This window comes from Hoplias malabaricus, chromosome 9 (genome assembly GCF_029633855.1).
Source record: "Hoplias malabaricus isolate fHopMal1 chromosome 9, fHopMal1.hap1, whole genome shotgun sequence".
Lineage (NCBI taxonomy): Eukaryota > Metazoa > Chordata > Actinopteri > Characiformes > Erythrinidae > Hoplias > Hoplias malabaricus.
The window spans coordinates 12,810,548-12,834,142 of record NC_089808.1 but is presented as its reverse complement, the minus strand read 5'-3'; the positions used below and the strand labels follow the sequence as shown (position 1 = coordinate 12,834,142).

At 38.3% G+C, this 23,595-nt stretch overlaps 1 protein-coding gene across 12 annotated transcripts in view; it reads right to left on the bottom strand.

The window, feature by feature from the left end:
- The window catches only part of ank2b (ankyrin 2b, neuronal), a 134,737-nt gene that overhangs the window by 54,859 nt on the left and 56,283 nt on the right, over window positions 1-23,595 (bottom strand). For all 12 annotated transcript variants that reach the window (XM_066680547.1, XM_066680544.1, XM_066680554.1 and 9 more), the window contains exons 3-11: window positions 19,671-19,769; window positions 14,408-14,506; window positions 14,004-14,102; window positions 12,804-12,989; window positions 10,345-10,368; window positions 7,264-7,362; window positions 6,730-6,828; window positions 2,193-2,291; window positions 930-1,127 (exon numbers count right to left, since the gene is read on the bottom strand). In XM_066680547.1, coding sequence (XP_066536644.1) covers window positions 930-1,127; window positions 2,193-2,291; window positions 6,730-6,828; window positions 7,264-7,362; window positions 10,345-10,368; window positions 12,804-12,989; window positions 14,004-14,102; window positions 14,408-14,506; window positions 19,671-19,769 — 1,002 coding nt within the window. The remainder of the gene's footprint in view (window positions 1-929; window positions 1,128-2,192; window positions 2,292-6,729; window positions 6,829-7,263; window positions 7,363-10,344; window positions 10,369-12,803; window positions 12,990-14,003; window positions 14,103-14,407; window positions 14,507-19,670; window positions 19,770-23,595) is intronic.

The following is a 23,595-nucleotide window of genomic DNA, read 5'->3' as shown; positions in this document are numbered from 1 at the left end:
CTGAGCTCTGTATACAGTTGCAGTGAGAAATTCATTTTTACTGCACTGCTCTGAAGTCAAAGGGAGTGGGAGGTCAGGGAGTGGTTTCCTACCCTACTCCAAAGTTACATAGTGTGGTTTATGCGTTGCTTAAGGTCTGCAACCATGGACAGAACAGAATCACTATAAACACTCTTAAATAAAAGCTTTTGGGCAGTTGCTGAATTCCACAAGATATGTTTAAATTAAATAGTTACTTTTTAAAGGAATTTGAAACTGAGCTGTAAATGTGTATGACGTTGCTGTGAGCTAGGGCTAGTGTTTTTTAGTAAACAATTATTTAAGTGGTGTTGGTCAGGCTCTGGATGATTATCGACATCAGAAAACCCTAGAGAACAGATTTTGAATGGTGCTACTCCAGTGTGTTTATGGTAAAAATCATAATAGTAACCACTATATTAGGAAATTGTTGTGCTGTTGTCCTAAAAGCTGTTCTTTACTCTTATCCAGAGCGACTTACAAGGTTACTGGTATTACAGGTAGGCCAATGCATTGTTAGGAGTCTTGCCCAAGGACTCTTATTGGTGCAGCACAGACTGGTTGCCCAGATCTGGAATCAAACCCATGTCTCTCACATGGAAGCCAATGGTGTTACCACTGTACCACACCAACCAATAGTCATGTACTATAAATATATATTCAAAAAGTTTGCAACTACCCAATGACTTTCATTATACGGTTTTAATATCCAGAAGATTTCTGTTCCTTTGCAGTTACAAAGAAAGACAAATATCATCTATGGTAATAAACTACAGAGTTGGAGATTATGCTGAAAATATCCTTTAAAACATAAACAGAATTCTATATCCCTTTGACTCTATATGTCTTTACGTTGTCGATAATAAATAATAAAACATCACTTTAGTAGAGTAAGACATTAGGAATGGTACCAGTGCTCGAGCATTAGGGTTAGCCCTCTTGTCCAGCAGAAGCTTGGTGACTCGGTAGTGACCACAGTGGGCAGCAACATGGAGGGCAGTCAAGTAGTCGAGTGTGACATCATCAACTGGGGCCTTGTGCTGCAGAAGATGTTTAACACACTCCACATGATCGCCCTGCGCTGCCATATGCAGAGGAGAGAGACCATTCTGGGGAACGAGAGGGAGGAGATAACACATTGCACAGTAACCAAGTATTGTCACACCTGCTTTCCAGTTTCATGTTTCAGAAATGTTCCATATTATTTCTTGCCAGTTCATTAGATCTCAGTTCTAGCTCTAACCAAGCCCCCAATCACAAAATGCCACCAATCTGAGAGAGAGAAAGACAGTATCCTAGCACTGTGTCCTTTAAAACACACAATATTTAGGAAAAACTCAATACACTTGCAGGAGAACACTAACGGCATTTTCACGCTAGAACTTTTTCCAGATCCTCTTCCTAAATCTATGTGGATTTGTAATTTGCTCATATACAAAAATGTTTTTGAGATTCTTTAAAATCATGGGGTATGTGGTTAGTTACTAGTGGTCTCCGACTCTCAGTACTGTGTTTGGGGGGGTTGCGTAACTGGTTCATTTTGTAACGTGACTGCTTCTACTCACTGTGTTATGTCCCTTTCCAGTGCCTAATAAGACCACACTTTCACAGGACTGGAGCAAGGTGACTGTAATAAGATCACCTTTGTGGAGTGAGTGTGTGTACTAAGAGCGATGAGAAAAGCACTGGCCTGCACGACTAAAAATCTTCTCTTATGAGAATGGCTCCTTTTAATTTTGGGGGCTTCTACATGGTAAAATGCCCTGCATCCCAAAAGTGCTGTAACTCCATGCCTGACTGTTTGTATCCATGGAAAATCATGAAAAACAGTAAAAAGAAAGTTTCTTCCTAACCTTTTGTGAGTCTACACACAGAAAAGTGAGGTATGGGATTACGCAGTTGATCCATGGTTCTGGTGGAGTTCTTGTGAGTAAAAGCAAATCAAAGATAATGAGTCCCTCCCCAAATGAGACCAGAACTGATCCTGGGTGTGCCTTCAAGTATCTGGGACAAGTGTTAAAATGCCCCATGAGGCAATTCTGTTCAGCTACTAGATTGTGTGGGCCAGCATTGTTTATTTGTTGTATTTAATCTATTGGGCTAAAGATAAAACATCGTTTGGCCAGGCCGGTTCAGACTTGTATGGTAAAATGACAGTGCATGTGTCTGTTTACCTTGGTCCGGGCTAGAATAGGCGCACCCCTCTCCAGTAACAGCTCCACCGCTGTGTCATGTCCACTTCTTGCTGCACAGTGGAGAGGTGTGAGGCCATCCTGTTGAGTAAACACACACAGACAAATTTTCATTACATAGCTCCACTGGATGTGAACCTACTGCCAGTTCACAGACACACACAGGGGTTGCCATATATATATATATATGTTTGGTCAGCATGAAATGGTGTTTCTTCATCGCTTTGTGCCTAGCAGTGCAGATGTTGGGTGATTAGCTTGCTTTAATAAAATAAGCTCACTCACTAAAAACTATCCTTCAGTGAACTCAGCAGCACCAACATCAAACACACACATACCACTGCGGCAACCGTCTTAAATCGGCAATGTCACCATTGTGATTTTTTTAAGAATGTGGGTTATATGAAAGAGTTTAGGTGCAGTGTTTATATTCCAGGTACTTCTTAACATGGCCATAAGTTTCAGGACACTTGCTCGTCTGTCATTTCTACTCCACTGGGGGCTTTAATCCAAGACAGACAAGCTTGAGGATGACAGCTCAATTTCAAGGACAGGAAGGAAAAATTCATCCACGGCTGAAATGCCTTTGAGGAAGGCACTTAAACCCCACAAGACTGGCCGTCCACTACTTCAGTTGTGTGCACACTAATTTGTGTGGCTTAAAATAAATTGCTAATTAGTGTGTGTTTGTGTGTCCATTGCCATGGATGGGTTAAAGGCAGAAAGTCAATTTCCCCAAGGGGATTAATAAAGTAACCCTTCGTTTGTCTAGTCTTTGGGGAAGGCTTAACACTATTAACACTAAATGCTGGAATACCTGGGCCTTAGTTAGTTAATGAGAGTCTTAGTGAGGTCAGGTTTTGATGTTTGATGATTAGTTCTGGAGCACAAAGTTCATGCTTGGAATTGATCATAGTGAACTTACACTCATACAGCTGCTGCTGCTGAGCATGGCATTTCTTTTATGATTTTTTGGGGGGAGACTATACAAATTCTGTGTGAGTATATGTCTGAAAATGAATATTTTTTAACTGCTCTGGTATCTTTACTTTTGTCCTGAGCTTGTTGATATCTGCTTTTATACTTACAGTACATACCTATAATTTATAAATGTAGATATAATACAGTACAATGGGTTGTCCAAATCTTTGTTGTGTGTCATTATCTACAGTTTTAGTAAACTGCGCTGCACATTAGGATTCATAGCAAGCTTGCACATGAATGTACACATGCCTCCACTGTTATATTCCTTAATCTGGGAGTCAGAAAATACTCACACACACACACGCACACACACACACACACACACACACAAACAATATTCCAGTCTACATAGATGTGCTTTTCTCTGTCTATCTTAATCTTTGGATCTGTCTTTCACTGCAGTACTGCAGTACACTACATCAGCACTGATGGAACAAAACACTGCTGAAGCAGGTACTGTGTGTGTGTGTGTGTGTGTGTGTGGTGGGACAATAGGTCAGACACACTGCAGGTGGGAGACTGCAGAATTGAGATCAAACAGTACAGGACCAGCTGGCACTCCTATGTGAATCACTCTTAAGCAGGAATTGTGCCTCGCAAATATCTGTAAATAGCTGTGGATGCTACAGTAAGATGACTCAACATATTTTCAGCAAATAAATAAGACATAGAAAGATTCTCAATTGATTATTTTCAGCATCAGAAAAGAATAGGAGCTAATTCTGACGAGATTTGACAGTATACTTGCATAAGGAAGGGTAAAGTCACAGGAAATACTAATTAAAATTAGAATTCAATGTGGAATTTCCAATTATGTACAAATGTGATTCTAGAGCACTTTTCAAAAGTCAGTAAAAATTTGCTGAATTATAAAATTCTCAATTGAAACCCTCTTTAAATAAAAGCTAGTCTCCTTCCAGCATCAGACAACAAGCAGACAGCATAAATTTAAAAGAATATTACAAAAGCAACAAAAATGGTCTTTTCACATCATCATGCTTTCATAAGTCTGCACTCTTAGATGCTGGTTACACTTCCTGCTTCTCACGAACCAAAGAATCCCAAACACGTTTAGTGAAGTAGAGGTCTGGGCTCTGGGACGGTCGGTCAGTCCACTGTTTTGAGAACAGCTTCAGCTTCTTTCTTTGTTCTATAAATATCCTTTTGGGTCTATTTCTTTTTATTTACAGCTTCTTTCAGATCCACCATAGCTCTGATGATCTATCAGGGATTCAAAGTTCTCAGGAGTCCTGTTTTCTTTCATTCTTGCTTTTCTTATTTATTTACTTTATTCAAATTGACTAAACTGTGATCAGTATTCCCACAAATATCTTCAAGTATGAATAACTTTGACTGGAGATTATGACATGGCCTCTGGCTTTTGCACAGTACTCAAACCAAGCATTCAGAGGTACAGAGACAAAACGACAAACATTGCATCACTATCCAATTACTTTCCAGAAGCGCTGTGACATATATGAGAGAATATAATCTCAAAAGTGTGTTATAATGGCGTCAGCATGACACATGTCAAGTGTTGCAATGTTTCACTGCAATTTTTATTTATAATAAGTGAAAACATGACCAAAAAAAGCTAGTGATGTGCTACACACTGGAGCCCAGCTGTAAAACAGTGGAAATGATCATTGATTTCTGCAAACACTGGCCAACAGCAAGCTCTCTCAAAATCAATGAGACCAACAGCAGTGTGGTTAAGCCTTTCAAACTCTAACCACAGAGGACAGCACTTAATCACGTTCTTTCCTTTAACTAAGCTATAAGAATCAGATCTTCAACATATATATCTAGCTAATTACTTATCTGTGCTATCTCCTCATATCACAGCAATCCACACATCATACACACATCTACATACCACTGTCTCCACCTCCAGCATATGCCTGACCTCTTACCACTACTGTATCACTATATTCTGCTACAACCAGTAAACGCTATTAACCTAATCATAAAGATACTTCACATGAATGAGATCATAGAGATACTTTAAATAATAATTCATAAATTTAAAATAAATAATTATAATTAAAATAATCAGACAAAGATATGTGAAGAAGCAGGAATTTCCAATAAAATGATTAAATAATGTAGGGTAAATGGTACTGCAAGACTTAGCAACCCAACAGAACTAGATGAACAGCTTTCCTCTTGGAAGAATTCAAACTCCAATTTTGCTTCGGATCTGAAAAGAATTCACAAGCATTTCTGCCCACAATTCTGTGAGAATCGACACCATGAGTCTGAAAGAATGTGTAGCAGTCATGAGTTGTTACTAAGAAACAGAAACAGACAACAAAGAGAAATCAGACAAATACCTCAGACCTCAACTTTACTGAATGCATTTGGGATTACTTGAGTTTTGAGAAGCAGAAAATAACGCCAACTTCTAAGACTGAACTCTAGAAGGCTTCTGAAATGATTGGAAGTTGTTAAACAAGGCAAGGTTAGACAGATCTAGACAATCAGTGTAATACTTCACCAATTATATTAATACCAAGCTTTATTGAAGCATCTACATACACACCTGTAGCTGATGTAATGGGAAAGTATCTGGACAGTGACTACATTAGTGAGTTTTTGCTCTCTCCTATCCTGATCATTTCAAATGCCATGCACTTCAGCATATGGCATTTACCATGAAACAAAGTCTTTGAGGTTACAATGCAGCATGTCAGCTTTCATTTAATGATATTTACCACTACACTGGATGAGTCATGTGCACCTACATTTATACACTGCATCCAATTTTAATAAATTGTTGCAATCTTAAATATAATTGTCACCTTCAATGTTGTGTACTTCTTGGCAATCATTGACTCACTCAAGGCTGAGATGTGTGAGATAATTTGTCATATCATCATGACCAAAGGAAAAGCAGCACCTCCAAAATAGTAACTATACAGGAAAAGGCAAATATTTGTAATGGGTGTTTATGACATGGGAAGTTTTGGAATATTCTCTATTTGTCTTTCCACAGGAGATTTTGACTTAATGCTGAGGACATCAGCTGTTCTTGAATAATGCAATAAATTAAATGGTAACATTTAATTAAATGTTTGGTCAGCCACACTATGAAGGGTCTAACTATCCTGTACCAGGTCTGTAATGCTGTCATTATGAAATAAAAACTCCCTGTCTTTTGAGTTCATTTCCATCTTCACTATGTTCACTTTGACCAGTGGGGTTAAAAAGAGATGGTGTTTCATCTGCAACTATTGCCCCTAGAGTGTATTTAGACTACATTTCATGTCCACAACATGTGACTTCTGACATGCTTTAGGTTTTAACAATTAACCGCCTGTTGCGATTAGAGGAAAAGCAAAAGGGTGGGTGTTCTATCCCATTATATATATCACGTTAAATTACTAATACATTAATAGCCTGCAAAAATGTGGCAAGAATAATGTACATTCACCTGAGTAAAGCTGTGTGTTTATACAGTGAGAAGGAAACACTGGTGCATGTGTGATATGTCAAACAATTTAAAGGGTTAAAGAGCTTTGCTGAGGCAACTCACCCTTGTTTTGGCATCAATCTGTGACCCTCTGTCCAGCAGCAGACGGACCATGTTGGTATTTCCCCTCTTAGACGCCACATGTAATGGTGTGATTCCGTTCTGGAAATAAGAAGAAACATGAAAATCTAAAGTAAAGAAAAAACAATCATCAATGATTGGAATTGAATGGTAAATTATTAATATGTTGTTCAGACAGAGAGAGAGAGAGAGAGAGAGAGAGAGAGAGAGAGTTAGAGAGAGAGAAAGCAGATAAAGGGAGTGAGTGAGAAAAAGATGCAATGCATACAATGCAGAAAATGACAGATGCAAAAGAAAGAGGGATAGAGAGAAGAAGAGAGACTAGAGACAGAGGGAGAGAGAGAGAGGGAGGAGGGAGACAGGGAGGGAGAAGTGGGGGGACACAGGCAAAAAGCTCTGAATGTCCTCATAAATTTGCAGACTGCTGCAAATTAATTCTGTGGTGCTGAACAGGCAGGAGGTTTAAAATATATGACACTTTTGTACTGTGTGTGTGTGTGTGTGTGGTGTGCCCACCCTGGCAGTGAAGTCCACTGCAGCTCCTCGGTTTAGGAGCAGAGTCGCTACGTTGACGTTGCCATAGTGAGCTGCGATGTGCAGCGGAGTGAACCCACTCTGTAATACAGGAGCAAAAAAGAAGAAACAGAAACACAACAGTTCATACAACACTACACAACACAAACCTGCTGAACACACTCCACAGTCACGCGGTCAGGAAGTGCAGCTCTGAGAGCAGCTCAACTCACCACACTGGTCACACTCAGTCATCAGCTTAAAGAAATATTCCAGTGTTTTTTTTTTAACAACATCTTGGTACGACATTGTAATTCCACCTGAGTGGGGTGCTAAACCTTAATCTGCTGTGTGGAGGATATCACCCCCTACGAAACAAGGCATATCTCTAAAAGAGCTAACATGTTTTATAAACAATGTACAAATTTCAGCCACTACCCAATATCTTCTATGTTAAGTGACTGTTTTTGTTTTAACCAGTTTTTTTTTCACAAATAAGTCATTACCCGTTTTATAAACAAGTTAATTCTCCACAAGTCATGCTATGCCAATAAACTGTGATGCTAGCTCATGCTTCCACTCAGGTATGAAGCAGGCCACCACTCCTTTTTTAAACATCTGCTAACGCAACACAACTGTACAGCTCAAAACACTTGAAGGAGAACACTAACAGCCCAGATGTATCATATAGGATAAGAAATGCTAACATATTTTCTGCTTCATAAATAAGCATTAATACAAACATGGTGTTCTGTTATTCATCCAATGTGGAGATAAATATTAGACTGAAAAAACACTGGAATATTCCTTTAAAACCAATCTAAGGGCGGCACTTGCTGACTGCCGTGGCTACCACCAACGCTCCAAATGCATCCCTGACCAATCTGTATATTAGTACTGGCATGCAGCAGTCACACATATAAGAAAATGAAATTATTAAAACATAAAATAAAGGTCAGGGAGGGAAATCTGTATCTGAATTTCTGTGCAGTATAAACATGGGGAAAGGTTTTGAGAAAGTATGGAAACCCTTATGTAAACCCCAGGGCACACATTCACAGGAAATATTAGAAACAAGATCCCAGACACAGGCATGCAAACAGAAGAGTCTGAAACTGAAGATCCCAAAGAAATCCCAAATCAAATCAACATTTCAAGAGAAATGCTCATGAAACAGAACAAACACAGATAGTACATAAGCAGTGACACACAGTACATTTTTTGTAAAGAAAAAAAATATACTGTAGAAGGTAGAAGAAGAAAATGGAAAGAAAGAAGAAAGGAAAAAAAACCCCAAAAATAAAGATTCAGAAAATGAAAAAGCAGCATAGTTCCACTGATCTCATCACTAATCAAATCATGTCAGGAGTATGAGAAAGTAGAGATTGGCCGAGCAATTTGAAGTATGTGAAATTCTTGCCTTACCTTTCCATTCTGAAAGTCACGGTCCGATTTAATGTGAAAACATCATTTACAAAAGTGTGAAGGATACATCGACTATGTGATACACATTCAAAGCTGGTGCAAAGCAAAATTTTGGTGGTGCATCATGCTATGCAGTGCATTATGTAAATAAATCTGCTGATTACCACAGCCAAAGATTTCATTCATTCAGCTGTCATTTACTACATGCATCATATCTTAATCAGTTCGAGCATACTCATACAGTTCTTATCAGACTATCAGAAGTACATTTAAGTATACACCACTAAGCTGTGATTCTGTTTTAAACATTCATACATCCTGCCAAAACTTTACATAAAAGAAGAAAGAAAACAGGTGAAAAATACATTTAATGAGATGATAAAATGTTGTTTATAGTTGGATGTATGGATGTTCACATAATGGCTCAAAGGGTTAAACATCTTATTGCAAAGCAGATTATTCTTAATTCATTTAGAATTACTTTGAGAACATGCTTCAATTGATTTGGTCTTTTAATTACACACTAGATTCTAAGAGAGGATCGATGCACATTTGCATAAAAGCTCTGTACCTCAAGCTCAAGAAATGTAATAATCAAGCCATCAGTTTTGTCTACTTGGCTGACAATCTCACTCTCACACAAAGGTCCAGAAAGGGTTGTTTGGAGTGATTCCACTAAAGAATCACTTTTAGTTCGGGGAAGTGCAAATTCAATATATTTAATGTGTTGGCAAGACAAGTGACCAGCAAGACACAACGTTGCACTGATCAGCTTTAGTGTTAGTGGAGGATCATTAGCTCATCTCATCCAATATGAAGACCTACAGATTCCCGGGGCCTATTTTTGAGCCATAAAACACATTTTGAATGGACTTCCTATATTTGCAGGTTCCGGAACACCATTCCACAAGCAATACTGTGTCTAATTTTGTTCAAACACTATTTTCTTTGTCCTTCTTTATGTTTAACCGCATAATATATATTCTATAGCTCGAAAATGTAAAATCAAAGTCATTTTTAAACAGCCTCCACATACTGTAATATTCAATACAAAGTACAGCCTGTTACTAGAAACACAGCATCTAAGCCACAAGCCATTTAAGGACCTCTGTTCTTAGGAGTGCAGCTACACATTCGTGTGAGGATACTATTTTTCTCCTGGTCAATCATGCTGGCAGCTAACAGCTGTGCATTGTAAACTATAGTCCTGATGGTAAGTTACGTAAGTTTCAGACCAACTATGCACCAGCACTGTGCAATCCTAATCCATGACCGAGAGGATTACAAATGTTGGGAGAATGCAAACTGACCGCTTTATTGGATTTTCATCCCATGTCAGTTTGTAATAACATCATTTGGGCAAGCAAATCCTCATCATCAACCAAGCCATCATCAAAGCAATGAGATGTGATGGTTGAAAGTAAGCACAATAATAAGAAATGCTGATATACAAATGGATATCACTTCGCTACCATTCCGAAACTTTTTGCAAACACTAAGTGACAAACTAGGCCATGCACAAGTATAAAAATATATATTTCAGAATGTTTAAGCAAAAAGAAAAATTTCTAGCATGCAGAGGCACAAAAAAGAATAAATGTGTCAAAATAAATGCAAATAAAATGATACTGAAGAGATTGTACTAGAAAATAGCTCTACCTCAGTAGTCCTATTGACCATCATCTGTAGCACAAAGAATATGAACGGGAAACAGTTTTGTTATGGTTTCATTCAACCACACACACACACACTTACATTAATGTTCTGCATGCACAAAAAGGGGTTTTCTATTTTTCTTTGGAGATGAACTCATGTTGACTTACATATTACTAACATATAATTATTGCAATTTACAGACCTGTATATAGTATGTAAAAATATTTTAAAAGCCTTTTTGTGTAACCTAATTGGAATTGAAAATGAAAACTTTTGTGACTTTATGGTAAAATGACAATTTAAGTAAAAAAAAATAATTTGACTTCTTGGAATAAGCCTATATGAATGTTTATAGAGTAGTCATCAGGAGCACTGACACTACAATGGTAAATTGAGGATCAACCACTCAATTCTTGTGAAATTGCCATCAACCCAAATCTCTTTTCAGTAGTCATTTCCAAAGAAAAACAAGTCCATCTAAAATAATCCACTTCCACACACGCACGCACGCACGCACGCACACACGCACACACACATACACACTTTCTTTTTGCAAGAAGAGGTTGTGTTTCAAACAACCTTTACAGAGTACATGCTGAGCATACACACTGCTACTCAAAAACTAAGAGCACAACTACAGTAAGGCACGACGGGTACAACAGAAGAATGGAGTGATAGAGAAAAGACAGAAACCCGTAGAGCGTCAGGGTGAAGACACAGGACACAGGTACACTGAGACTGGAGGAGAGAGACAAAGAGAGAGATGCAGACAGACAATCTCCAACCACCAACAACAGTGCAACGTCAGAGGTACACAATGTAAAGTAGTGAGGTAAACACTTCATCACTCCCTGAAAGAACCACTGAAGTCACATGAAACTGGCAAAGAACAAAAGAGACAAGATGCTGTGGTGGCACCTGACACTTAGAGAGTTAATGGAACATCCTTTTCCAGACATGCACACTTCTATTCCTTTCATCATAGGCGCCTGAACAGTGGAGCAAGTGGAGCACCTGCACCTCAACTTTTAGCAGGGAGCAAGCAAACATCCATTTTCACATCCCTACTCATTATTTTTAATGAGTTTCTGTATACATTTTTGGACACACTTATTCAAATGACAGTGTGTTGATCTTTTAATGTAAAGTAAGCACAGCTGCTAGAGGGAGCATATTTAATTATGTTATAATTCTGCACATATTAAGTGCATAAATAGCTTCTATTTATGTACTAAATTTAATATACTGGAAACAAAAAACCCTAAATTTATAATATTCAGAAGTTTGTGATATCCACTATTGTATTTAATAATATTATTGTCTACTGCACTTACACATATTCCTCACTGAATGTTTACATTGCACTGACACTTTACCCATTATACTGTATACAGTAAACGGACAGACACTTAACAATTCTTGCACTTTGTACAAGATATACACTATATTTTCTGCAGCTCTAGTTTTGTTTAACCTTACTGGCAATTTTTACGTATTTATATATATATATATATGTGAGTTTTTATTCTGCTGTGTTGCACAGTGTTGCCTTTCTGTACCTTGAGCTATTTCAATATGTCTATTTTCCTCTGGGATGAATAAAGTGATCTATCTATCTATCTTATAACCTTTGCACAAATCAATAAATATTTTTAGCTGCAAAGTGCCTCATGGAACCGGCTTGTAAGGCCTTGAGGAACAGCACTGTCTCCTCCCTCAACATCCACAACTGAAATATGTGGCACCTAATCCCCAAATGCTACTTTGGGCGCTGGGGATGGCTGCCTGCTGCTCTTGGTATGTGTGTGTGCTCACTGCCCCTAGTGCATGTGTGTGTGTGGGTGTTACTGTCCTAGATGTGTTAATTGTGGAGGAAACAGTGTTTCAATGACAAAATCTAGGACTATATAAAAATGACATTAACCAAACAATATCATCAAATTTTTTTTTTAACATCCCCTAAAACAAACGTAACACTTTAGCAAGACAACTGTGAAGAGGCACTTGACTTATGTAGCGTGAGCTTAAATGTCTATAATGCCACAGTACTCAAAAAGAGCAGACTAATAGATTTAGAGGTGGACAGACTTGGGCCCAAATTAGACAAAAGATAAAGCTGGGTTAAATTTAGTTTACATTATTATGCCAGACAGCTGATATATAGGCCACAAAAAATATCCGTATCTTATAGAAGTGACAGCGACTGTTTGCTGCCAAATGCAAAATGCTGAAATGATTTACTTCCCAAAATAACCCCTGCAGGTTTGCCAAGATAAAGGATCTCCACTCTTCAGGACCTCAGCTACACCCTCCATACTGCCCCAACCCCCTGATTTGCTCCCTCACTGCCACATAAAATCAGGCGCCCATGTGTTCCATACTCCAATTTCCCTGTATCCACATCAAACATCAAATGCAAATACCACCTAATGACCATTCCACCCCATTTTCCTGGCCTGTACCTTGGACTGGACATCTGCATTGTGGTCATTCTGCAACAGTAGAGCAGCAGACTTGGTGTCATCCTTTCGGGCTGCAATGTGAAGGGCTGGCAAACGCACCTTGCCTTTGGTGTCATTCTCCAGGAGGATAGACACAACCTGGTTATGACCCTGCTGCAGAGCAATGGCCAAAGGAGTGAAGCCATCCTGCCAACCGAGAAAAAATGGTGTTATTCACTGCTGTCCATTTGGAAACATCCTTGCATTTTACATTGTGTGAAAATGTGATAACAGGTCCAAAATAAATGCTTCAACATATCTTGGAAACAATTATGTTTATGCTTGTATTTTCAAGGTTCATAGTGTTTCCTTCACCTATAACAGGCTCGCAACTGAAAATGCCAATATGCCTAGCTAAATTCACTCATTGCTGTAACCGCTTATCCAGCGCAGGGTCACTGTGGGTCCGGAGCCTACTCAGAATCACTGGGCGCTATCATTTGCAGTGCGACACAATCTCACACATTCACTCACACACACACCTATGGACTCTTTTGCATCGCCAATCCACCTACCAATGTGTGTTTTTGGACCGTGGGAGGAAACCAGAGCACCCGGAGGAAACCCACACGTACATCGGGAGAACACATCAAACTCCTCACGGTCACCCAGAAGCGGGGCTCCAACCCACAACTTACAGCATCTTGGAGCTGTGTGACAGCGACACTTCCCTTGTGCCACCGTGCTGCACCCCCTAGCTAAATTATCCTTTAAAAGTTTGGAATCAGGGTTCTCACTGTAAAGTACTGAAGATTAAAATGTACAAACTAGCCAGCAAATATAATACTAAGATCAATCAAAGTAATAACCATAGTGTAATTACCTTATAACCTTTTCTTACTTACTGTAAGAAAAAGTTACTTTTCTGACTTACAATTTGACCAGCTTCAGCTAAATTGTATAATTGTATTAGCTGGATCGTTTTGCTATGGTAAAGGCTTACATAAATCTACAGCACCAGTTGTCATTATGGACACAACTAAAATGTAATTATGTTCCAACTTCCAGTATACAGGTCACAAGTCAAAAGTCACCATTTTATCTGAATACACCAGGATGTAATAGGTGAGGCTATGTCTGGACATGGCCGCCATCTTGGATAAAGGATAAGTTTTCCAATGGGAAGGTGGTCATGTAGCATATCAAATTTCTGTCTCTTACCTCCGTTGCTGTACTCTGGTTTCCGCCATTCTCCAGTAGATAGCGGACCACATCCAGATGGTTCTCTTGAGCAGCCATGTAGAGGGGAGTGAACCCATTCTGGAACAAAGCACCATTTCCAACTCCTTAACTACACATCATTTAACATTACTGCCTATAAATACCAAGAGCCAATGTCCAAAAGGTGACATCATCCAGTGGTGGGCAATACACAGATGTTATTGCTATCATTAGAAATTCCTTTATCATCATAGACAACATGTTTCTCATGACTGGAATTACTGTACTGCTGTCTGTGAAATGTTATGTTATGTATCATGATACATATAGCGTGTCAATGACTTCTTCATTTTTATCCTTTCACCCACTCCTAAAATCAAATAAACACATGATGTGTCTCTTACCTGTGACTGTGCATTGATGTCCGCTCCTCGTTTAACCAGGGTCTTCACCACATCTCCCTGTCCAGCAAGAGAGGCGATGTGGAGAGCTGTGTTTCCTTTCTGTGGGTCAAATATACATAGGGATTTATATATGCTTTTAATGTAACATTTCATAGCAAACCAACATTAGAAAAAGTGTGCTACACACTTTTAAATTAAGTAAATTCAATCTTATTCTATCTTCAGGCTGAAATACATACAATATCAGCATCAGTGCACTATCCAATACTCAATTTTCTGTCATTTGTCTACAATCAGTGGAGGCAGAAATAACTATAGGCAGTCACCACAGTCTGAATATACATCTCAGATTTTAGTTTTGCTCAGCGCTTTGTCTGCTGAGCTTTATCTTTCTGCTTCATTAGCTGCTTAAATGTAGTTGATTATAAACAATTCAAGGCACTAATTCCTTCATCCCTACAGAATATGTGCCTTCTCATTTACCTACAACTTATGCAGCGAGACAAAAACAGTGCTGTGAAAAAATTAAATGCTGACTTGCTGATTGGACTAATTGCAACACCTGGTAACAATTCTTTCACACCATTTAAATACAATTTTAAACGCTTAGTAAAAAGCTACAAGAAACAAGCAGTGCCCATAGCGTGGGCACTGCTTGATGTACCAATATATATGAGTAGACGTGAGTGATGTCACCATCTCTGATCACTGCTAACATATCAGACATCTTTATATCACATAGTACAGCTGCCCTCCACCCAGCAGAGTGGATATTAATTCCCCACTCTGGGATAAACCTTTAGCCTAGGCTATTAATGCTACATAGTTACTTATGTAACATTTTCTTACGATTACATTAGTTACATACCATTATAATAGTAAATCCTTTATTGTACAGTAATGTATAATGGATTGCATTGCATGGATATGCTGAGTTCTCTCAAAACTTTCTTTTTCACAGTGTAGTTGATTTAAAAAAAAAGTGTTTACACAGTTTTATTGATTTATTTATTTGAAACCTGCCCAGAGTCTTTTATAGTTTTTCATAATTTAATCTTAGTTTAGCACTTCCATCCAACAAAAGTAGTAGTCTAAGCATAGTGTTATGTCTACACTTTTGACTGGTAGTGTAAAATAACTGTTCATAATGTTCTTTCCTTCTGAAATGTTACCAATCAGCAGACTGAAAGTTTTCTAATTAGAAATGTACATAGTCATTGAGCAATTATTGAGCAACTAGATACAGAAACCTCACCGCTCTGCTAAAAATGTATTATAGACATGGACTGTTTGTGGAAATGGAGCCCACTGTGGCAGACTAAAAAGGGCAAATGTTTTCAATGGTGTTTAAAGTATTTTATGTGATTAATACATGTTTAATAAAAGTAGAAAGCAGCAGAACAATAGTGACCTGTGTTTCATCGCTGCTTGATAATCTACAACTCACAGTGAACCCTGTGACCGAGCCTCTTGGCTTCATATTGAACAGTAAGTATGAGTGATTTAAGGAGAACTGTTCCAGACGCATACGACCAGTCTCCCACAAACAGAGTGAGGTAATGAGAAGTGTGGGGAAGAGGACCTTCATTAAAACAGCCTCATATTAATCACAAAACTAAGACACGCTGGATCTGTGATGAGTTATTGTTTCTAGCCAAGGGAGGCTGGATTATCCAATTAGGGTTTAATTAAATGTGTGTGTGTGTCTCTGTAAGAGAGAAAGAGAGAGAGAGAGAGAGAGAGAGAGAGAGAGAGAGAGAGAGAGCGAGAGCGAGATGTACCTTTAATGAAACAAGCAACTTTATAGTAGCCTCTAGCCATACCTGGGCTATTTGTAGCACTTTGTAATAATGTAATACCTGTATATATGTTAAAAATACATCTGTAAAAAAGAATTCTTGCCAGTGGTGCCTCATAGGAACCATTTTCAGTAGACATGTTTAACCAGTGAAAGTTTTTACATTTTTGAAAAGTCAAACATCTCAGTTATAAACCTCGCTCCCTAAAAGCATAATTTCAAATGTTATTCAGGTAACAATAAGTGGTGGTACCTCCATTCCAACTCTCCACTCTTGGGAGCCACACTCTTCCAACTTGGTCTCAGATTTGGTATTTCCCCCCCCCCCCCCCCCCCCCCCTTATATGATTAATGTTTTTGAGGCTGATTCTTAAGCAGAGCTGTTAAAATGGCTCAACTCCACCTGACTACTTGATACAAAATGTATATACCCTATGTACCTTCCCAGTAGCTCAGCAGTGATTAGGTAGCCATTTGCAAAATGACAAAGTACATTTTGATGAACATGCCCACTTCTTTGCACTTTATGCCAAAGTGTTTATGAATAGATTGATTCATATTTATAGCTAATTTTCTGTTGCTGTCCATGTATCTCTATTTTGGTTGATTTTAAATTGACTTCATTATTTAAATGCTGCACACTGTGATAATTTCATGATGAATGGACCAACAGAAATACCCCACAATACTTGGAATACTTGGAATAAAATATTTTATACTGATGTTCACTGAGAGTTAAGACGGTTGTTTCCTTCTCCTAAAAAGTTACATGTATTTGGATTTACATTGTTTTCTTTGGACAGAGAAGAAATATGGCATATCAGAAAGCTTTCTGTGACTGATCTGAACTGTCAAAACACTCATTAGATGACTTTAACACCGATATAACCCATGGTGTCAGTTCTACTCTAAAAGCTTAGCAAGCATGAGGGGAGTAAAGCTCTGAGCTAAAGACAGTAATGCCATTTCTCAATGACCATCTAACCAGCCTGTCAGGATTCTGCATTCTATAACAGTGATAGATGGGTGGTCATGTGACAGGAGTATTAGGTTCAGGGGTGGTGATGCACATTTCTAACATGGAAAAGGTTACACTATAGAATAACATAAAATCATGTCTGCAGTAGACTCTTTTAGAGATACAATGGAACCTCTCACCAGTTGTTCATGCGTTTTACACTACACATGTATCTCCCTCCCAAAATTACAAGGAATTACTAGCATTTTAACTTTATTGTTGTGAATATATTTTTAAAAATTAATAATATAAATACAATTCCACTGGGTTGATCTTACATTACTTCATTTATTTTACATTTAATATCCATTATTAAAAGCTTCAATCTTAAGAAGGGACATGTGATTAATCATATTGGCAGCTTAGTGGTTAGTATGCTCGCCTCTCAGCGCCAGGATCAAGCCCCATCTGGGTGAAGTTTCCATCTTCTTCCCAAGTTTGCATGGTCTCTGGTTTCCTCCCACAGTCCAAAAAACATGGTGGTTTCATGAATTGGCTTCTCTAATAACTGTCCTGGTGTGAGTGACTGAGTGAGTATGTGAATGAATGTCTGTATGTGTGTGTCCAGATATGGATTGGCGCTGTGTCCTGGGTGAAACCCTAGTGCCCGATGCTGTCCTCCAGGTGGACAGTCGTTCCTGATCGAGAGGATGCTTCTCACCAGTGTGTGTGTGGATTGAATGTTGAGTGTTGACTGTAAAACATCCTTGAGTTTCTAGAAAGGCGCTATATAACTGTAACATTAAATAAATAATAACAATTTGTTTTAGAAAATTGTGGGATTAATTAGTTGTTTTTTCCCCAAAGGATTACATTTTATTATTACATTTTTTTTATGAATACACTTATTATTAATAAATGTATTATTCAATTATTATTATTAACATTATTATTTTGTACAAATCTTTGTAAATCATATGAAAACACAAATGTGACATTAAGGCTGGACAATATGGCCCAAATCTATATTACAATATTTTTCTTAATTTCGGTTAATATGGCATAATTCCGATATTGATATGAACAATATAAAAGCCACAGAAAAATGGCAAGAACAAACAAGAAACTGCCAAGAAAAAATAAGAAACATAGTAATATTTTTAAACTAACTTTAAAATTTATTTAATGAACTGATGACAGAGTCCTGTAATGACCGTCAGTCAATGACAGATGCTGTAAATAACATATACTGAAATATTGAAAATGTGTTTAAAAATCATGTTGTTGTTATTGAAACATTTTATATTGCGATATACAGTGGAACCTCTACTAACGAACGCCTACACTAACGAACTTACAAAGATACGAACCGGGCATTTGAATATTTTTTGTCTCCACCAACAAAGAAACGAACCCAAGCCTCCACCGAGCCGGTGGCTGGAAATGGCCAGTGACCCCAATAGGCGAGTCTCCCAGCGCGCCCAGACTTGAGTGAGCTTTTAAGATTAGCATATTGTAGCTTTAGCAATTTAGCATTAGTGTAAATAGCAGACATCGAAATTCGTGCTAAGTTAAGCCGTATCTACACTTCATCTCCCCACATTCACCCGCCTACTCTCCGTTATTCCACCCACCCCCACCTCCGTCATACAGCCAGTGCCTGTGTTACTCCTCCAGCCAGTCGTCACGTCTTCAATATGTAACCACTTAAAACTTTTTTATTTCTTTTTATTACTGTTTCCACTGTATTTCTCTTTTAGTTTTAGAAATGCTACATGTACATTTTTTTTTACTAATTTGAGAGTTTTGTAGACATATATCAGTGCAAAAAGGGTGACTTTCGGGGTGGGCTGGAACGCATTAATTGCTTTTCCATTATTTTAAATGGGGAAAATTGACTCGAGAAACGAACTTTTCCACTTACGAACCGGGTCACGGAACGGATCAAGTTCGTAGGTAGAGGTTCCACTGTATATTGAATTACTGTCCAGCCCTGAGTGACATTTAAACTTTTTTCTAATGCACGGGGGATCTTTCCTTGAACACAGTGGCTAAACCGTTTCTCGGCTGTGTTTAAAAAAAAAACAGCCTTGTAGAATGTTCTGATGAAAAAATTGAATTTATTAACTTCACTGTGACGCCATCACTCAACTTTCATTTTCTGTTTTGTCTCATTATTTAAACCGAGCAGTTACAGAGTGGAGCTGTGTGTAGCTTGCAAGCCTCTATCCAGCCTTAGTAGACTGAATGTTATGTATTGTCAACTTTTGGGCACATATTACAAAAACATCAAGGCATATGCTTCACCTGTGCACCTACAGGCATCTGCTCACAGTGTCATTGTTGTGAAGAACTGCTCCCCTACTGAAAATAACACATACATGACAAAACTGTGTGGCTGCTGTGTGTGAGTGTGTGATTAAGTGACTGACCAAGTGAGTGAGCTACAACCCTGTTCTGAGGCGACTGAAATGAAACAATGTGAAATCGGACATTTAGAACCTCACCTTGGTTGCTGAATCAACTGATGACCCTCTATCCAGCAGCTCCTGGACCAGATCCATGTGTCCTTCTTTGGCTGCCAAGTGCAGAGCATTGAGTCCATTCTGTAAAGGAGCAGAAGAACCAGGGGTTAACGCAAAATCACTTTAAAAACATTGAGGAGAAAAACACAGATTTGTTGTATAAAGTGCTATTTAGTGCTATAAAGCAGGGGTGTACCTCCTCATCCATTCTCAGTGTGTATCATGACATAGAGATACATCAGACTGAGTTAAATATCAAAAGTAGATTCGGGTGGAGTGTATTTATGCTGTGTCACCACAGTGTGGAGACGTGCCAGCGGATTGTAAATGGTTCATTAGAGAGGGAGATATTAATAAAACTGGCAGACTCAAGAAGAATCCTGGCAGCTGGCATTCAGCCAATTGAAAGCTGAAGTGTACATCTCAAAGAAAGTGTCTTAAAAACAAACAAACAAAAAGCTAAATTATATCTACTTTCATGAAGCTAACTTCATAGAGTTCATAGGATTCTCAAAGCCAACTGTCGGTTAGAGATGCGTAAAGCCCTCCAGCATTACGCTGCAGAGCAGTGGAACTGGGTTCTTTGGAGTGAGTGAGCTGTTGTTGGTATGTGATTCAGGAGGAGTCTGGTCAGGACTGTGAGAACTGAAATTCAACTTATGGGGAAGGGCTTTTGAGCACGTGATGGAGGGGTAAGCAGAAACAGAGGTGTGGACTATTTATATATTCATAGATCTGCGTGTACTGAATGAAGGTTAGGGTGTCTTTGGGGATTTATTTATTTATTTATTGGAGGGGGTGCTTTGGGAACATAAATTCTAAATAATTTTTTATAAACAGAGAAGTGTGAACAGAGCTAATAAATACAACCACAAAAACAAAACAGCAAGAGTTTATAAAATGGCAGCCCAGTAGAATGTCAGAGAAAGTCAGAAAGACTGCATGTTAGATTAGCAAAGCTGTTATCTAAATCTAATAAGAAGATTGATGTTTTCCCCCCATTTTGCTGCAAAAAATAGACTGTACATGTAAAAGCCTCGTTGAGATATGAAGATTATTTTCCAATGTCACTCAGTGCAGATTACTAGAAGGGATTAGAAGGCATTTCGGCGTTCATCATTTTATGCCAGTTTTTGCCAATCCACCAACACCAAACCTGAGATTGCAGAGTGGATCCATCAAGGGTATGTTCAAATACACAGAGAAGTTTAGAGTTTATTTATTTTTTTATATAAATTCACATCCAAATCAATGCCCACAAGAAGCAGAGTGTTTCAGCTTATGCCACATTACATACATTTGTGTCCAATTCAGAAAAGCACCAGTTAGTCAGCGTGTAATTTCCTGTGTGGCCACAGAACACACACTTAGTTCACAACAAAATGCCCTCAATTTTAAACCACTACCACTGTCACCAAGAAAATTAATGGGCTCAATCACCTGCTGTCTTCAGAGAAACATAACGTACTGCAGGTGAGATTTCCCCAACGTTTTTTAGGGCATCTGCTGCACAGTAGCGATGTATAATTTAACATAATGATATTCAAAGAGATATGCCAAGTGTTCTGTGGGCCAAAGAAGAAATGTACCCTCCAGACTGTTACCAGTGTGCATTAAAAAGGCGTATTTCTGTCATGGTATAGGTGTGAACCAGCGCCCATGGCATGGTTGACTAGCACAACAGTGAAGGCATTATTGATTCTAAAAGGTATATTTACATTTTGGAGCAGCATGTGCTGGACAGCAGTATGATGCTAGACATGTGTTTTATTTAAATGTTCACAAAAAGACCCAGTCAAAGGAGAATAGAACATGAAATAAAATAGCAGTACTCTTTAACATACAACATAAATAAATAAATGGCGTCATCCATCACTGTACAGTTGTGCAGCCATTATTTTGTTACTATGCAGCTGCATAGACTAAGTGTTCAGAATTTGTGAACAACCTAAATCTGTCTTCTTTATTTATAAATGCAGGAAATGATAGTCCTCTGAGAAGTGTATCGTGATATGATCAATCACAATAATGATATCTTTCTCTCATATTGCCCACCACGCTTGATGCATTCAGCTAAATTCAATCTATCTTTCCCTACGCCCCCATTCTGTCCTACATTCACACATCAGCACACCAGCATAATCACACACACCACACCAGACCAGAGTCTAACAGCCCCTGCTGGAAAGCCTAGAAGATATTACCTTATTCTCTCAAATGCTTATTTCATATGTATAACTGCACAGATCTGGTTTATCACCATGTTTCTAGCCATTTTTATTATGCAAATAAACAGACAAGAAATATAACTGAGTATTAAAACAGTGGCTGATTGGCTCTTCTTTTGGCAGGGCACATTTCCACAAATCAACAATAAATAATGGACCAAAATAGATCAGGTAAACCAAGAGGTATTCAAATTATCTGTAATATTTAGAAGGTTTATTTCTTATTGTGGGCAACATTTGTAGACATCCCTTAAAGTTATGGATACAGATATTGTGCAAAGATTAAATGAAAAAAGATGATCTAACACACAAAGCTGCATACAGCTTAAGGTCATCATGTCATCACCAATACCAAGGGTTCAAAGCCAGTGGAACTCTGTGGAGCGATGCAGCACAATTCAATACCTTTGGGATGAGTAGAAGTGGGGTTTGTGATCCAGAACTAATCTTCCAATGTCAGTACCTGACCTCACTAATGATCTTTTTGCTAAATGTCATTAAACACTCATTATAATGTTTCAACATCTAGTCTAAAGCCTTTCCAAAACCATACTAGCTTTACAGGGACAAACTTCCTGTTAGTCATCACTTGAGTTGAAAATGTGTGCTCATTTTTCTGTTTTGACAATGACGAAATCCAGTTGGTGAAGGGAAATCTTATGTCAAAGGGCTGCTGTCCTCTGTGAAATATTACTATGCAGTGAATCTGCTTCATGGGAGTTCTCATGCACAGTAATTAACTGTGTCCTATGTTTATAATGGGGTCAGTTTTGACCATACAGCAACACTCTCAAACAACCAGGGTGAACATAGTAACCTGCATCTTATTTGAACTGAATTATGAGCAGAGGGACCAGACGCCCACCTGAGTGTTGATACATTGCTCTGTTTGTCATGTTCTGTGATTTAGAAGGGTGATTTCATGGTCATGAAATTGAGTTTTAAATCACCACAGAGGAAAGCTAGGCACAGTTGCAGACATGTCTATGGGGGAGCAAGAATTTCCAGTAGAGATGTGCATGCTGACTTATACTTATGGTTCAGAAGGGGTTAATAAGTGAATATTCAATAAAAATGATGTTTTTATAATTACAATTAATATAATTATTCAAAAATATGTAGATTTTATTGGAAGATTATCAGCCAAGGCTGCCCCTGTAGATGAGCCTATGAACAGTAATAGCAGGGCTAACCAGTGCAATGATGACATGGTAGTGATGACAAAAGGCCAAATGTTTTTTTTTTAAATAAACACTCTCTGTGATATGAAGCTGACATCAGCTGCTTCTTCAGTGACTTCTTGTTCAGACTTTCCATTTCCACCTTAAATGTTGCAGTCGCCACAGGTGCTAGATTGTCACTGCTTCAACATTTAAATATGAAATGGAAAGTCAGAGACTTTGGCATATGTTTGATAGGAAGTAAAGCAACATAATCTATTGATACTACTCTAAATTTAAATTACATAATAGTTATTAATGTTTTTAAAGGAGAAAATGTGTGTTGAACTGTCCAGTACCATAATGTAAGCAGTGTTTTGAAAAGAAATGGTGGCTTGCTTTAAAGGTCTCAGAAGAAGCATCTACTATCCCTCAGTCCCACAATGAGTAACGACTAAAAACTGTGAAAAAAGCTAATGCATTCAGCCCTATATTTTTACAGCTTATTGTGTATTGCAT